This window comes from Hyperolius riggenbachi, chromosome 9, assembly GCF_040937935.1.
Source record: "Hyperolius riggenbachi isolate aHypRig1 chromosome 9, aHypRig1.pri, whole genome shotgun sequence".
Lineage (NCBI taxonomy): Eukaryota > Metazoa > Chordata > Amphibia > Anura > Hyperoliidae > Hyperolius > Hyperolius riggenbachi.
The window spans coordinates 19,916,141-19,933,580 of NC_090654.1; the positions used below are offsets into that span (position 1 = coordinate 19,916,141).

The window sequence follows — 17,440 nt, forward strand, 5'->3', positions numbered from 1 at the left end:
TTACCTTATCCTGTAAGAAGGTCAAGTCCCTAGACCAAAATTATAGGAAAAGCCAGAATGTCCTTCATCAAAATGCAAGGGCTACTATTCAATTACCTTTTTTCTCCTGAGCTTTCTCCTAGGTGCTTCTTTCGCACCTTGGGCCTGATTCACAAAGCGGTGCTAACAGTTAGCACGCTGGTGAAAAGCCCTTTATCACGCCTAAACTGAGTTTAGGCATAATAAGTTCAGGTGTGATAAGTTTAGGTGTGATAAGTTTAGGTGTGATAAGTTTAGGTGTGATAAGTTTAAGTGTGATAAGTTTAGGCATGATAAGTTTAGGTGTGATAAGTTTAGGTGTGATAAGTTTAACCTCTTGACGACCAGCTAACACCGACTGGCGTAAACTGGTTGTCTGCGGGTTTCCCTTTCCATGTCAGTTCACGGAGGGTATCTCCGTGAACAGCCGGAGAGCTGCCGATCGCGGCTCGCCGGCAAAATGTAAACACGCGGGGACGAAATCCCCGCTGTTTACATCATACGGCACTGCTGCGCAGCAGCGCCGTAAGGCAGATCGGCGATGCCCGGCCTTTGATTGGCCAGGGATCGCCGGCATATGATAGGCTGAAGCCTATCCTACAATGCGCAGGACGGATATCCGTCCTGCGCCGCTCAGAGGGGAAGGGAGAGGGAGGGAGCGCCGAAAACGCTGCGGCGGGGGGCTTTGAAGAGCCCCCCCGCAAAGCACAGCAAGCCGGCGATCAGACCCCCCCAGCAGGACATCCCCCTAGTGGGGAAAAAAGGGGGTAAGTCTGATTGCCCTGGCTCTATCCCGATCTGTGCTGCGGGCTGGAGAGCCTACGCAGCACAGATCAGACACAAATCCCCTGGTCGTCAAGTGCTTAAGCACCAACTGGGTTAGCACCGCAGTGCACAGCTGATCAAAAGTTTTGCGCTAGCAAAGTCTGGTGCACTTCGCATAGAGTTTAATGGCGCTGCTTTGCGTGCGGGACTTTGTGTGCGGTCTAAACTTATCTAAACTTATCATGCCTAAACTTATCATGCCTAAACTTATCACGCCTAAACTTATCACGCCTAAACTGGCTTTTCACCAGCGTGGTGTAATGGTTATCACGCCTAAAGTCTCTAACTGGGTTAGTAGTGGCTGGGTGGTGTACTGGTTAAGGGCTCTGCCTCTGACATGGGAGACCTGGGTTCGAATCTCGGCTCTGCCTGTTCAGTAAGCCAGTAATTCAGTAAGGAGTTCTATGGGCGAGACTCCCTAACACTGCTACTGCCTACTGAGTGCGCTCTAGTGGCTGCCTTGCAAGCGCTTTGAGTCCGACAGGAGAAAGGCGCTATACAAATACTGCCATTATTAGCACCGCTTTGTGAATCGAGCCCCTTGTCAATAAAATGCCTTTCAAGCTCCCAGCAAGAAAGAAAATACTTTTTAACCTACTTTTTTGTACTTTTTTAATTGCAGACTGCTGAAAAAGTAATTTTTAAAGAGAAGATTAAAAATGACATCCTAGGAGAAAACTGAGGAGACAAAAGTCAATTGAATACGGGCCCAGGTGCAATTCTCTCTTTTCTCCTGAGTTTTCTCCGAGATATTTTTTCATCTTTCATTTAAAATTACTTTACAGGACTTTGCAACTGAAAAGTATCAAAAGTAGGTGAAAAGGTATTATCAAAATTATTCAGAATATGTTCTTGCTTGCTGGCGGTTTAACCCTCCTAGCGGTCTAATGTTCTGCGGCTGCGCGGCCTTGGGAGGTTTTTTAAGACTAATTTTTTTTTTTATCATGCAGTTAGCCTAGTGCTAGCTACATGATTCCCCCCTCCCTGCGGCCTCCCTCCCACCCCTCCGATCGCCGCCGGCAATCATGCCCATCCGGAAATCCCGTTCTAAACGGGATTTCCTTCAGGGCTTCCCCGTCGCCATGGCGACGAACGGAGTGACGTCACTGACGTCATCGATTGGCGCCGATTGGCCAGGCTGCGCAAGGGGTATGCGAGGGGGGGGGGCCTGTATCGCGGCGCATCGGCGGCGAACGGCGGCAATCGACCTGAACTTTAAAAAAAAAAATTATGAAAATCGGCCCAGCAGGGCCTGAGAAATCCTACGCGGCGGCTTACCCCGAGCTCAGCTTGTGGTTACCGCCAAGAAGGTTAAAAGGCATTTTATTGACAATTTTAAAAATATCACCTAGGATAAAACAAAGGTGAAAAAGGTTATTTGCATATGGGCTTATGTATTGTTCCTGTTCCAACACCACACATATTCCAACTTCCCCTTACCAGAAAAAGGTGTCACACTCACATAAAAGGACAGTATAGACAACTACCTTGCTTCCTTTATAGTCTGGGCACTGGTGAAGTTAATTTTTAAGTGGACCGATGCTGTATTAGGGAAAGCACAACTTATGAAAATAGCCTGAAATCTGAAGAATGAGCAGCGTGTGAAAGATATGAGGTAAAAATCGGAGAATAATTATTTCATAACATAATTGTGATGTGTTAACCACAATTACAGCCACAAGCCTCCTTCAATCGACATCTGGACCAAAAAGAGGAACTAATATCGTAACTTTCCACTTCATCATTTAGAGAGCTCGCTCAGTTCACGGGATGTCTGCATCATGTCAGTCCTGGGCTTGCTGTTATTAATCTGTAAGTATGAAAATTAATTTCCTTTCAATATGTACTTAAGGGCTGCTATTATTTAATGCATTTATGTGAGCAAAGGCCAAATCCATGGCACCTCCCCCAATTGCTATAACACATCTATGTTATGTATGTAGGTCACAGACATTAGATGATTGTTGGATGTGACAGTCCAACAACTACTGTACCTTCATCATATAAACATGTTCCTTGGCTTCATCTAGCATGGGCGTCCATCGCTGAGTAGACCAGAGGGGAATGGCTGGGACCTTCTCACCAGGGCAGTTTCTAAGCTACATAGCTCTCAGGGCAGCGAGGGGGTAAAAATCTACCCACCGGCAGACTCCAGCACATTGTTGTGACACCGTAGCCAGAGGTGCCCTCCAGTATTAGGTAGTCCCCATTTTTAGGAAGCCAGAGGAACCCCCCAGTGTAGGTAGACAGATGGGACCCCCAGTATCGGTAGCCAGAGAAACCCACAGTATTAGGTAGCCAGATACAGCCCCATTCAGTATAGGTATGCCCCCAGTATTATGGTACAAGATGCGGCCTCTCTCCCAGTATAGCTAGCCAGAGGAGCCCCAGTATGACAGTATTAGGTAGCCAGACACAGCCCCCCAAGGATAAGTAGGCAGATGTAACCCCCAGTATAGGTAGCCCTAGGCGCCCTCCATAATAGGTAGCCAGATGCAGACCCTTTCCAGTACGGGTAGCCAGAGAAGCAAGGACGTAACAATAGACCCTGCAAGGGATAAAGGGGAGGGGGGCCTGTGGGGGGAGAAGTTTCATTTTTCCTGTCCTGAGCGATGGATAACTAAGGGCACAGATGGAAAAAGCTTTCTGCTCTCTGCTCAGTTGTTCTAATTACTGCTTCTGTTCAACAACTGATAAGGAATCCTACAAAGTTTATGAGACAAAGATATGCAGACGGTCCCTATTCAATGTGCAACTGGGTCTTGTGTACAGTGCCCATCCCTCCACCTCTTCCCCCAGTGCTGTGTTCTGTAGTTAGTGATGCTGAACGAATACGAAGCTGGGGCTGTCCGTTTTCTGTGTACGTTTTTCTGTATGTGTTTTTTGTACACCATTTCTGTCTGTATGTGTGAAATGCATGTTTTATCACAGAAGCTAATGTAATTGATAAAAATAATGTGTACAGTGCTTCACTGCTGTCTGTTTTTCTCTGCATGGGGAAAACACATACAAGGGTGTACTAGCCGATTGATTAACAGTGGTTCTCAGTTTTCCTGTGCAGAAAGCACACAAACAGAAAAGGTATTTTTTTCCCAATATCCTGCCTGGCCTGCCTTTCAAATTTCTGTTTTGGGGGGGGGGGGGGGGAGGGGGGAGGAGGAGCAAAGGGGGGGAAGGGGGTCCCATCCAAAGTTTTGCAGAAGGGCCCAGTGATTTCTATTTGCGCCCCTGCAGAGAAGGCCCCACTTTCAGGTAGCCAGATGGAGTCGGGTTAAGAATGGATGGAAAATTGATGTGGGATGGAGATGGATAGAAAATGTATGGGTATGAGGTGGTAATGGATAGAAAATTGTTAAAGATGGAATTGGAATAGATAGAATGTTGATGGAGATATGGCAGGATGGATAGAAAGTTGGTGGAGATGGGGTGGAGCTGCATAGAAAATGTATAGGTATGAGGTGGCAATGCATAGAACATTTTTGGATATGGAGTAGGGATGGATAAAAAGTTGATGGGTAGGAGGTGGGGATGGATAGATCGTTGATGGAGATGGATAGAAATCTGGTGGGGATGGGTGAGGAAGGGGACAAGACTTTATGGAAGGCCTCTTCTGATTCCTGCTGGCTATTTTTAGAGCTGGTCGGGGTCCAGGCATGTAAACAATTCAGCACAAACTAGGTCGAGATAATACACCGCAGCAATGCAACTTGCAGAATTTTCTCTGTAAAGCACTGTGGAATATGTGCCCACGTATATAAATGCATATTTACAGTAATAAAAAAAATACATGTATACCTTAATTGCTGTACAGTTTATTTATATGTTTATTTTTTCTGGTATATTTTAGTGCTGGTCACAGATCCCTCCTGTAAGTAAATATTTTATGGATTTTATGAATTTCTTTGTGTGTTTTCATATTGTACATTCATGGGTTTTCTGTTTTTTCTTTGCCAGTTTTATGTCTTATGTGTGTGTTTTTTTCTTTCAATTTTTTTTTTTACTCTTAAAGTCCATCTTTCATACTGCAGCTTGGTGGTCATCTGGTTAATTTATACACAGCGAGGTAGATTTATCAGGACCAGGGCAGGGAGAACTGGAACAAAACCAGAAGAGATGTTCAAATCAAGGTTGTTGAGCAACTGATCCACTGGTCTCGGGTGCCATTTTGCTTCTAAACAAACCTTAACATTTCCAGCATAAAAAAGTTATATATTTACCACGATAGACTCCTCCCGAGCACCAATCCAGCGTTGAGACCCTCTGAAGTTTGGGGCCACATTCCTGTACACAAACGAGCATGACCGCACTGTTGGTTCTGTTAAATCTGATCCAGTGACTATAGCCTTGTACACACGTTAGATGGTTCTCAGATACCTGGAGGATCGGCTAGGGGTGAATGTTGGTCAAGTTCAATGTTCTCCTACTCATTCTGCCTGCTCCATTGCCTCATTTCCCTAGTAGAATGTGTTGTTAAGCTGCAGGTTGACAATGCATCTGTACAGCACATGGCCCCGAACAGTCGCCTAGTGCATCAAGTCCCAACCCCTGCCACGCCACAATCCACGTATGTGTATACAAGACTTATATCTGGGTATTTTGTAAAAAGTTGCTGTTCTCCAAGAGCCCAAATGGCATTCATCACTTGCACCCTTTATACTGCTGAGGGTGGATTGGCGTTCCTCACGTGGCATTCTGCCGCAACATCTGGTACTTTCATTTTGGGGACACAGGTGATGGAGGAGGAAAACACGGGGACTTCCTGACTCTTACCTGCTATCCTCAGCCTTCCTGACCTCATGTCTGGTGTCTGGTGGCCAGAAGCCAATCCTTGCAATTGGACTACAAGATGCAGTGACTCCCCCCCCCCCCCCACACACACACACTTTTGGGGGAGAAAAGGTGCATCTTATAGTCTGAAAAATATGGTAACTGTGCCAATTTAACGTGACAAGAATGTAATTCACTAAACCTGTCAGTATAGAGTGATGAAAAATGTGATACATTTGCTATGTATGATAAAATGTACTGCTGAAAAGAAAGAATAGGTTAGAACATTGGATACAAAGAAAATGAATTATGTAGTCAATCAATCTCCCCTAACTTAACCCTGAGCAGAAACCCTCTGGAACTGGACCAATCCAATGCAGTAGCTAAGATTTACTGTATATCAACCCAAAATTATCACCATCTTATTGGCAATCTCTAGTAGGGGCTAGGAACCCTTAACTTTCACCTCCAGAATAATAAGACACTTCCCCGTCAGGAAGGGCTGATGCATAGATCTTGAGAAAACATGAGTTGACTGGGCACCACCTAGGGCACCACCTACGGCAGGGACATAACTAGAGGGGAACAGGTGTGCCAAGAGCTTTGGGGGGCCCCAACTACTAAAATTTCCTTCCTCAGACACAGGGGACTTTACTTCAGATCAGGTGTTTTTGTGGCTAGACTTGTTATGGAAGTGAATGATGACTGGATTTATGACCCTTGTGAGATGGGCCTCCAGGCTGTGAACGGCACCGAGGGGAAGCAAAGAAAGGGGTGTGAACAATGGGGAATTGTAGCGTAGTACGGATACAGAGACGCCAAAAGGATAAAAGTATCTAAAAAGTTTAAAACATGAGGAGGCATGGGGAAGAGGAAAAGGGTTGAGTTTGAAAGATATTTGAGTGTGGAACAGAGTCGCCAGCAGGATAAAAATTCATAAAAACCTTTAAAAATGCTTGGAGGAAGTGGTGGGCTTGCCTCCCAAAAGCAAACAAGGAATCCTGTTTATGTAAGTTAACACGTTTATTATACAGTACCCCAAACAGAATGCAACGCGTTTCGCAGGTCGAGCCTGCTTCATCAGGCAAAAATGGGGACAACAGGAGATCTGTAGTAACAGGAATAGCGCCTCAGTGTCCACACTCAAATACATTGGGCCTGATTCACAAAGCGGTGCAAACTTTTTCGCGGACTTTTGCGCGCGCAATTTGCCGCGATTCACGCGATCGCGGACTTTTCCGCGCGCAATTAAATTGCACACGCAAAAGTCCGCGAATCGCGGCAAATTGCGTGCGCAAAAGTCCGCGAAAAAGTTTGCACCGCTTTGTGAATCAGGCCCATTGTGTCCACTCCTGGTGGAGGGGAGTACTACCCCCATTCTTGTTTCATTACTACAGAGAGCAACTTCTTAGTCCTGAGTGAGGACAGGCCTAATCTCCTCACCTGCCTTTATAGTGGTTGCCTTAATGGTAACCCATGTTTGTGAGTATAATTTTCTCGCACTTAATCATTTGATCAAATCATCTTAACATACTACACCATATTGGGCTCTCGGTTCTCTCTTTTACTTTTTTTGAGTTTGAAAGATATTTTGTTTAATGGGAATTTGAAATCCTTAACTATGACTATGAGGAATTTGGTTAATTTGTATTTGATTTTTGGAGATACAAGCAGTTTTTGTGGCAGAGAAGAAGAGAATTTTCCAGAGCAATATAGGATTATGTGAATTTGAAAAGCTTTTTTTTTTATTGGAGGCTTCTCCCTCACATCTGAATCTGATATCCTCACTGTATAAAAAATACATTTGTGATATTGGATATTTCCCAGGATATCTTGATAGGTGGGGGAGGATCTTGGCATCTCTATTAGTGAAAAACAATAAAGGAAAATATGTGTATTGGCACATGCCACATCTGTATATTCTAGGATTAAGGAAGTTAATCTTAACTTGTTAAAGGGGAACTGAAGAGAGATGTATATGGAGGCTGCCATGTTTATTTCCTTTTAAGCAATACCAGTCGCCTGGCAGCCCTGCTGATCCTCTGCCTCTAATACTATTAGCCATAGCCCCTAAACAAGCATGCAGCAGATCAGGTGTTTCGGACTTTAAAGTCAGATCTGACAAGACTAGCTGCATGCTTGTTTCTGGTGTTATTCAGTTGCTACTGCAGAGAAATAGACCAGCAGGGCTGCCAGGCAACTGGTATTGATTAAAAGGAAATAAATATGACAGCCTCCGTATACCTCTTACTTCAATTCCCCTTTAACCTTCCTGGCGGTAACCCCGAGCTGGCGGGGTAAGCCGCCACGGAGGATATCTCAGCCCCTGGTGTGGCGATTCGCCTCATTTAAAGTGCTGTACACGCAGCTAGCACTCTGCTAGCCGCGCGTACACCTTGATCGCCGCCGCTGAACGGCGATCGCCCGCACGCAGCGGCAGAAGAGGACCCCACCCCCCCACCAGAGCCCTGCGCTGCCGGACCAATGACTTCCGGGCAGCGCTAAGGGCTGGATCGGAGGCGTCTGACGTCAGGACGTCAGCTGACGTCCATGACATCATTCCGATCGTCGCCATGGCGACAGGAAAAGCCAAACAAGGGAACACGTTATATACGCTTTCCCCTGTTTGCTATTGATGCCGGCGACGATTGCACTAGAGGGACACATGCGCCCTCTAGTGGTGTTTCATGTAGCTACCACTCTGGTAGCTTTACATGAAAAAAAAATGTATTTCTGCCTATTTGGCAGAATTAATTAACCGCCAGGAGGGTTAACTAGGTGGTATAGAACACCGGATAAATTGGCTTCTGTGTATCCTGATGTAAGTAACAGATGTTGGAGGGGGTGTAGGGCAAAAAGGTACATTGCTGCACTTAGTATGGGAGGGTCCTGTAATTGTGAGCTTTTGGGAGAAGGTGTTAAAGTGCATTAATAAGATTATGGATTCTTCTGTTAACTGGGAACCGCCGATAGTGTTATTGCATGATACGGTGAGTTCTATTTACAGTTACAAGAGATCGATTGTTCCCCAATTATTAATGCTGCTGTTATATGTACGAACAGAGGCGCCAAGCAGAGTAAAACAATGTTCTAAAAATGATAAAAAGAGGGAAGTCGAGGTGGACTTACCTCCCTCTGGTAGTGGACATATACTCAAATGCAGAGTAAAAATATACAATTTATTCACAGCTCCATAAAATCGCAACGCGTTTCGCGGTCAACAGTCCCGCTTCATCAGGCAGTACAGGAGCATATAAAACTGGTTCAGGTCCATAAAGCGTATGAGCGCCGCTGTGAACAGAGGCGCTCACAAGCTTTATGATGAAGGGGGACTGTTGACCGCGAAACGCGTTGCGATTTTATAGAGCTGTGAATAAATTGTATATCTTTTACTCTGCATTTGAGTGTATGTCCACTACCAGAGGGAGGTAAGTCCACCTCGACTTCCCTCTTTTTATCATTTTTAGAACATTGTTTTACTCTGTTTGGCGCCTCTGTTCGTACATATTACAGCACGATTAAGTCCACCCCTGGTGGAGGGGTTCTTTCCCCATTTTCCTATCTACAGAGAGCGACTTTTATACCTGAGTGGGGTCAGGTACTAATACTCCCCACCTGCCTGTCAAGTGGTTGCCTGATGGTAACCCACCTTTGTGAGTATAAGAACCTTTGACATTACATTATATATTGAGCTTACCAGACAATATTGCACTATTGGGCTCTTGGTGTCCTCTGTTTAGTTTTTCCAAATTATTAATAGGTGCAAAGGGAATGATTCCAGTTAAATGGAGATGTCGGGACCCTCCACCCCTTAGAGATTGGATGGGTAAAGTTAATTCATTAAAAGATGCTGAAAATCAGATAGCTCTTCAGCAGGATAGACTGGGGATATTTAAAGATAAACGGGAGAGATGGTTTGAATTTCGGAATTAGTTTGATTATGCAGTTGTGATGAGGATGCAGGGAACTGGTCTCCAAGAGGTAAAAAAGGAATTGCTATTCTTAGGTATGTTGATTCATGTAATTGGTGGGCCAGGATAATCTCGCTAGATGATTTATTTGATTATTTGAGATTCTTAAATGTGTGGGCCTGGGGGGGAGGGGACATGGGAGGAATCTTTTCTTTTGATTTGCATAAAGGGATTGAAAATGTGGTGGATAAAGGGCAAAGGGGGCTATGTTCTCTTATTTTGATATATAATATTGAGATTTATACCTTCAAAGTTTGTGGTATCAATGTTCTATAATTTGTGGTTTGTTGAGTTATATGTGGAATTCTTTTCTCCAATAAATTATATAAAAAAAAACCACAAGGAGACAATGGTGGACTTACCTTCTCCAAGCAGACACAAAGTTTAGGAAAGGTGGGGGGGGAAAGGCTGCGCATCCCTAAACACATGTTGCAATTGAATGGTTAATCGCACCGGCATACACCACCTCTGCCAGACTGAAAAATGCATGCCCTGCATCCAAGACAAGTGCTAACATTTATTAAACTAGGAGGTACTTTAGCTTCCAATATGGTTTGCATGCAAAGTATATTATACTAGACACTTGCACCACGGTGAGGCAAACCTCCGGGCAAGTGACCTAACCTAAATTTAAAACCTTGGGAGCAGCTAAACCTAAAAAATGTGTAACTTACATTTGTTTGAACAGCGAGGAGAACACCAGCGCATACCACTAAGGCTGCATCTGAAATGACCACCAGCTCAGTGTGCAGCACCTAAATAGATTTTCTGCACACTTTGCATTCAATTCAGATGCAAATCATATGCAAATCTGCTACTACTTATCATGCAAACAGGAAACTCAGGAGGAGGGGCTGGGAGCAGCTAACATGACAGTTACATAGTTACAAAGTTAAGAAAAGGTGGGGGGAAAGGCTGTGCATCCATAAACACATGTTGCAATTGAATGGTTAATCGCACAGGCATACACTGCCTCTGCCAGAATAAAAAATGCATGCCCTGCATCCAAGACAAGTGCTAACATTTATTAAACTAGGAGGTACTTTAGCTTCCAATATGGTTTGCATGCAAAGTATATTATACTAGACACTTGCACCACGGTGAGGCAAACCTCCGGGCAAGTGACCTAACCTAAATTTAAAACCTTGGGAGCAGCTAAACCTAAAAAATGTGTAACTTACATTTGTTTGAACAGCGAGGAGAACACCAGGGCATACCACTAAGGCTGCATCTGAAATGACCACCAGCTCAGTGTGCAGCACCTAAATCGATTTTCTGCACACTTTGCATTCAATTCAGATGCAAATCATATGCAAATCTGCTACTACTTATCATGCAAACAGGAAACTCAGGAGGAGGGGCTGGGAGCAGCTAACATGACAGTTACATAGTTACAAAGTTAAGGAAAGGTGGGGGAAAGGCTGTGCATCCATAAACACATGTTGCAATTGAATGGTTAATCGCACAGGCATACACTGCCTCTGCCAGACTAAAAAATGCATGCCCTGCATCCAAGACAAGTGCTACCATTTATTAAACTAGGAGGAACTTTAGTTTCCAATATGGTTTGCATGCAAAGTATATTATACTAGACACTTGCGCCACGGTGAGGCAAACCTCCGTGCAAGTGACCTAACCTAAATTTAAAACCTTGGGAGCAGCTAAGCAAAAGACACAAAGTTTGCCAATGTGTTTGTTAAATAGAACACGTTTGTTTGCAAACTCTGGGGGACAATTGGGGAATTGTAGTTATGCCACTGATATAGGGGGTCACTTGGTGCTGGTATTAATCTGTTTCCATGTAGTTTAAAGATGTGGGACTCCCCCAAGAAGGAAGTAGGCAGGCCTTGATCTATAATGCTTCTGAAAGGAGTTCAATTATGGTACATTTAATCATACATCTGTTGTTTTTGGCTCATTTCACATCCATTCCCAAAGATCCACTGCTTTCCAAGGGAATCAAGATATTTGCGATTAACCTTGTGAAGGTCAGAAAACTCTGGTCATTATTTGCACCAAAACCCCACATTCATTTTCCTCTGATGACCTTTATATTTTCATCACTTTTGCCTTTGTTTCACCTATTGTGATGCAATTTAGTCAACATTCCTTCGGGATTTCACCCCCCTTACCTGCCGTTTTCAGCAGAGTTCCCTTTCTGCCCCTCGGGCACTAACTTTCAGCACTTTTTCAGATCATGTTTTTTTGTTTTTGTTTTTGGAGGTGTGTGTGTGTGTGGGGGGGGGGGGTAGTCAGTAAAACATTCATATCTATGCAAAGGTGGTAAAAAGAAACTGGCAACGACAGGCTATTACATCAGTGTAGTATGTCCCAAAGAAAGAGCCGTTATGCATCACTACTACTTTTGTGGAGTCACAAATTAGTCCTTTATGTGTTCGTGAGCCAGACGTACATCCAGCATTGATTTATATCATATCTATAGTTTATTCACTTCACTGAGCCACTTAAAGTGATCCTGAGGGGAAAATAAACTGATGAAACAAACAATTGTATTTATTATTGTCAATTGAACAGAGGCGCCAAAAGAATAAGATCAATATTTAAAAAGTTTAAAAATGCTTAGGAGGCAGTGGTGGACTTCCTTCCTTCAAGCAGACACAACAAGCAGTGTATTCAACCAAGATATATTTATTGGTACACTCCAAGGGTTAATCACAACGCGTTTCGCAGGCCTATACCCGCTTCATCAGGCAGTAGGGGTAGGAGTACACAACAGCAAAATGTCAGGAACACACCTGGCCCCTTTGTATTTATTACACCCTTCTACTACCACTTAGCGCTCACACCAGATGCTGCAACAGAGTGTTCTCACTAGAGTCAATTGTTCCAGTTACACTCCTCCCTATATACAGTACAATACTAGTTACAGTCCATACACATGGCAATAGTAGACATAAACTCAGTTATGAATCTATTCAATACAGGCAAGTCTCTCATATGCTGGTTCAGTCCCAAATTCAGGTCGAGTTCCACCTCCAATATACTTTCCAATATCTTGTCAGCGCTCAACAGCTTTACTGAGACTAATTACTTCCACCAACAACACCTGTTTGGTGAACAACGCACCGAGTAGTTGTGACCACCATCACAATGGTCCACTGTGCCTGCGTGGCATTCAATGGGCTCCCCTCACCCCTCTCGGTCAAACCTCAACTTTACTGCGTTGTCACAACCATCTCCAGCATGCCATAACCTCAGAATAATAACATCGATAATAGCGCAAACATGTTTCACTAAAAACAATAAATTATTCATAAATTGCACTCACATCCTCCGGCTTTATAGTACAGGCATAGAGCTTTTCTTGCCAGTGGGCTCTCCCCTGCTGGCAATTTGGTATTTATTTTGGTATTTATTCTCCTACTCCTAAATAAATGACTTGCCTGGTTATTAACATGTTTTGCACAGTACATACATGTTTATCTAATCATGTCACGTCACCTCAGGTACACTTTAATTGGGACATATTCAGTGGCGGTTCCACACTGGGGCTTACCTGGGCTCAAGCCCCAGCTGACATTCTGTGAGAGACCGGTGGCGACGGTGACGCTGCGCTCCAGCGCTTGGAATGCAGAAATGAGTTGAGTAATTCTCCGCCTGCCCACATGCTTGCCGCCGCATATATATGGAGGGGGACAGAAGCAAGAGGAGGGGACCCAGGTGAGGGGAGGTTCTGGCCCCCCTCCCCGCCCCTCTCCCCGCTGCCCCTTCTTCTTGCGCTGCTTCCCCCTCCTGGGGCATTTATACTACCTTCACTGGAGGCAACTATACTATCTATACTGGGGAAACTATACTAGCTACACTGGGGGCAACTATACTACCTATACTGAGGGCAACTATACTACGGGCAACTATACTACCTATACTGAGGGCAACTATACTAGCTACACTGGGGGCAACTATACTATCTATACTGTGGCAACTATACTAGCTACACTGGTGGCAACTATACTACGAGCAACTATACTACCTATACTGGGGGAAACTATACTAGCTACACTGGGGGCAACTGTACTACCTATACTGAGGGCAACTATACTACAGGCAACTATACTACCTATACTAAGGGCAACTATACTAGCTACACTGGGGGCAACTATACTATCTATACTGTGGCAACTATACTAGCTACACTGGTGCCAACTATACTACGAACAACTATACTACCTATACTGGGGGAAACTATACTAGCTACACTAGGGGCAACTATACTACCTATACTGAGGGCAACTATACTAGCTACACTGGGGCAACTATACTAGCTACACTGGGGCAACTATACTATCTATACTGTGGCAACTATACTACAGGCAACTATACTACGGGCAACTATACTACTTATACTGGGGGAAACTATACTGGCTGGGGCAACTATATTATCTATACTACTGGCAACTATACTAGCTACCTATACTGGGGACAACTTTATTACATATACTGGGGCAACTATGCTACCTATACTGGGGCAGCTTTATTACCTATATTACCTATACAGTTGGCAGGTATACCTGACATTACCTGACTGACTTAGGATGTCACACTCGCGCCTTACCTTTTTTTTTGGATGGGGGGGGGTGCCCCTGAGCCCCGCCTGCCAACCATTGTGCCCCTTTTGAGCCTCCCCAAAAAAATTTAAACTGGAGCCGCCACTGGACATATTTTATACAACCAGCTTTCTCTCTAACACTGAGTCTTGCTTTTTCCCATAATCTTCATTGTGTAGGTGCTGCAGACCAGCCAGTGGTGATCTTTGAACCCAACTGGAAGAAGATCTTCACGGGCACATCAATATCATTAACATGCAGTGCGGAGACTTCTGAGCAGAGGAATCAGAGGTATTATTGGTACAAAGACGACTATCAACTTATTCCTTCTGGTCAGACAATGGAATTTAAAGTGGAGTTAAAACATGCTGGCACTTACAGATGTCGATGTGGAGAAGGCGTTCAAAGTGATCCTGTCCAGTTGGAAGTCAGTGAGAGTGAGTTAAAGCACGTCAAGTCTCATAACTGAGTTAGCAAGATATGCTGTCATAGCTGTTACTCTGGTCATCTCTAGTCAGTATTGTGGAGACCATGAAGCGCAGGCTAAGCTTGCTGGCCACTCTGAGGCTTGATTCACTAAACCGTGCTAACCGTTTCATAGCACGGCCGCGCTAGCTTTTTCACGTGCGTTTTTGCGCGCAATCGCGAATTTTCATGCGCAATCGTGAATTTTCGCACACAATCGTGGGCAAAAATTTGTTATTGCGTGTGAATTTTCACAATTGCGCATGAAAACGCTAGCGCGGCCGTGCTGTGAGTTAGCACGGTTCAGTGAATCAAGCCCCTGAAGTGAGAAGGATATGAAGTATGACATATTTATTTCCTTTTAAACAATGCTCATTGCCTGGCTGCCCTGCTGAGTCTCTGCCTCTAATACCCTTTACCATCAGATAAGATGTTTCTGACTTAAAGAGGAACTCCAGTGAAAATAATGTAATAAAAAAAGTGCTTCATTTTTACCATAATTATGTATAAATGATTTAGTCAGTGTTTGCTCATTGTAAAATCTTTCCTCTCCCAGATTCACATTCTGACATGTATTACATGGTGACATTGTTACTGTGGGCATGTTATGGAGCTGTTTCTAGCTGTTCTGGCTGTTAGACAGCTGTAAACAGCCATTTCCTGTCTGTGAACATTGTTACATTGTGGCAGTTTGCCAGGAGTACCGCGGTATTCAGAGCTTCTAGTGGGAGTGGTTTCAGCACAAAATCAGTCACACAGCGCCCCCTGATGGTCTGTTTGTGAAAATCATTCTATTTCTCATGTAAAAGGGGGCATCAGCTACTGATTGGGATAAAGTTCAATTCTTGGTTGGAGTTTCTCTTTAAGTCTGACTGTGAGTGGATTATCCACATGCTTGTTTCAGGTGTGTAGCCCATCCTGTATCCTTAAAACGGATCCGAGATGAAAAACTAACTATAACAAGTAACTTGTCTATATATCTTATCTAAAGTTGAGATTTACACAGCATATCTAGCTGCACACAGCTTCAATAGAATATTATTAATTATGCCTGTGATACAATGAGAGCGGCCATGTTCTGTTTGTCATCATTACACAGGTAATCTGCAACTGCATCTCCAGCCCTCAGCTCACTCCCTCCTCCCCTCTGCCTCTGAAATCACTGGCTAGTAGCCTCCTCCTCCTGCCCAGACTGAGCTCCCATACTGAGACTGAGCTCCTTGCTACATGGGTCTGAGGGCCTTGTCGTTTTGGAGAAGCTGTGGGCGAGGCTTGTTTAGTTTATAGGGAATTGGAGTATTAAAACAAAAAGAAAAAAGTATTTGGCTTGAGGAATGCCCTATAAACTATATGTAAGGAACACAATTATGCAATGTGTAAAAGTTCATCTCGGATCCACTTTAACACAGAGCATGTCATTATAGGCTCTGTCTTTTTTTTACTTTAAAAGACAACTGAAGTGAGAGGTATATGGAGGCTGCCATACAGTGTTTATTTCCTTTTAACCACTTAACGACTGCCTAACGCCGATAGGCGTCGGCAGGTCGCAGTGGTGTTCGAGGGCCGTTCCATGTCAGTTCACGGAGGGTGTCTCCGTGAACAGCCTGCGAGCCTACGATTGCGGCTCTCAGGCTAAATGTAAACACGCGGGGAAGAAATCTCCGGTGTTTACAGCATACAGCAGCGCCGTAAAGGAGATCGGCGATCCCTGGCCTCTGATGGGCTGGGGATCACTGGCATCTGATAGGCTGAAGCCTATCGAGGCAGTACAGGACGGATCGTCGTCCTGTACCACCCGTAGAGAGGAGGGGGGGGAGGGACGGAAAGGGAGGGCAGAATAGCACTGCGGAGGGGGCTTCGAGGAGCCCCCCCCCGCAAGGCACAAGTAGCCGGCGGCGATTAGATCCCCCCAGCAGGACATCCCCCTAGTGGGGAAAAAAAGGGCGGAAGTCTGATCGCCCTCCACCAAACACGATCTGTGCTGGGGGCTGAAGAGCCCACCCAGCACAGCTCAGGGAAAAATCCCCTAGTCCTTAAGTGGTTAAGCAATACCAGTTGCCTGGCTGTGCTGCTGATCCTCTGTCTCTAATACTTTCAGCCATAGCCCATGAACAAGCATGCAGCAGATCAGGTGTTTCTGACATTTTTGTCAGATCTGACAAGATTAGCTGCATGCTCGTTTCTGGTGTGATTCAGACACTACTGCAGGCAAACAGATTAGCAGGGCTGCCAGGCAACAGGTATTGTTTAAGGGGAAATAAATATGGCACTCTCACTTCAGTTGCCCTTTAAGTACTCTTTAAGCAATTAGATGGGGCCTTCTGATTTGTATTTGAAGTTTGGCTTTAAATAATTATATATACTTATCAATGGAAAATTAAAGTTGTTAGTAGACAAGGTTACTAGAACCAATCTAAACCTGGGATTAACATGACATGCACATACTGTATTAAATCTGACCAGAACTCCTGAACTTCCTCTCTGCTCTAAAAGATAAGCAACAGCATAATGACCTCTAAAGAAAAAACATTTCTTTGTTATAGGTGATAGAAATCCTGCAATACATCTGCAGTGTGTCTACTTCCTGCTTTCATGGAAGCAGACATATTGTTAACATCCTGTGTTTACAAATTAGCTGCTCTGCCAAGGACTGTCAAGATTTCTGAGCTGACACAGCTGAAATATCAAATTACAGTTGGTGTTTAGTCACAGATGAGGGGGGAATTAGACTGGCTAGACTCTCTAAATACATACAGGGTGGATTTCTCTTTGTTTTCCTTCTGTCCGGTGCAAGAGATCAGGTCCACTTTAAAGTATTGCTTGTGGCAA

At 44.4% G+C, this 17,440-nt stretch overlaps 1 protein-coding gene across 4 annotated transcripts in view; it reads left to right on the forward strand.

Moving 5' to 3' along the window:
- Positions 1-17,440, forward strand: part of LOC137531492 (high affinity immunoglobulin gamma Fc receptor I-like) — a 117,792-nt gene that overhangs the window by 5,317 nt on the left and 95,035 nt on the right. For 3 of the 4 annotated variants that reach the window (XM_068251405.1, XM_068251407.1, XM_068251408.1), the window contains exons 2-4: positions 2,519-2,655; positions 4,691-4,711; positions 14,326-14,583. In XM_068251405.1, coding sequence (XP_068107506.1) covers positions 2,625-2,655; positions 4,691-4,711; positions 14,326-14,583 — 310 coding nt within the window. In that variant the 5' untranslated portion in view covers positions 2,519-2,624. The remainder of the gene's footprint in view (positions 1-2,518; positions 2,656-4,690; positions 4,712-14,325; positions 14,584-17,440) is intronic. The other variant, XM_068251406.1, reaches the window with a different exon arrangement.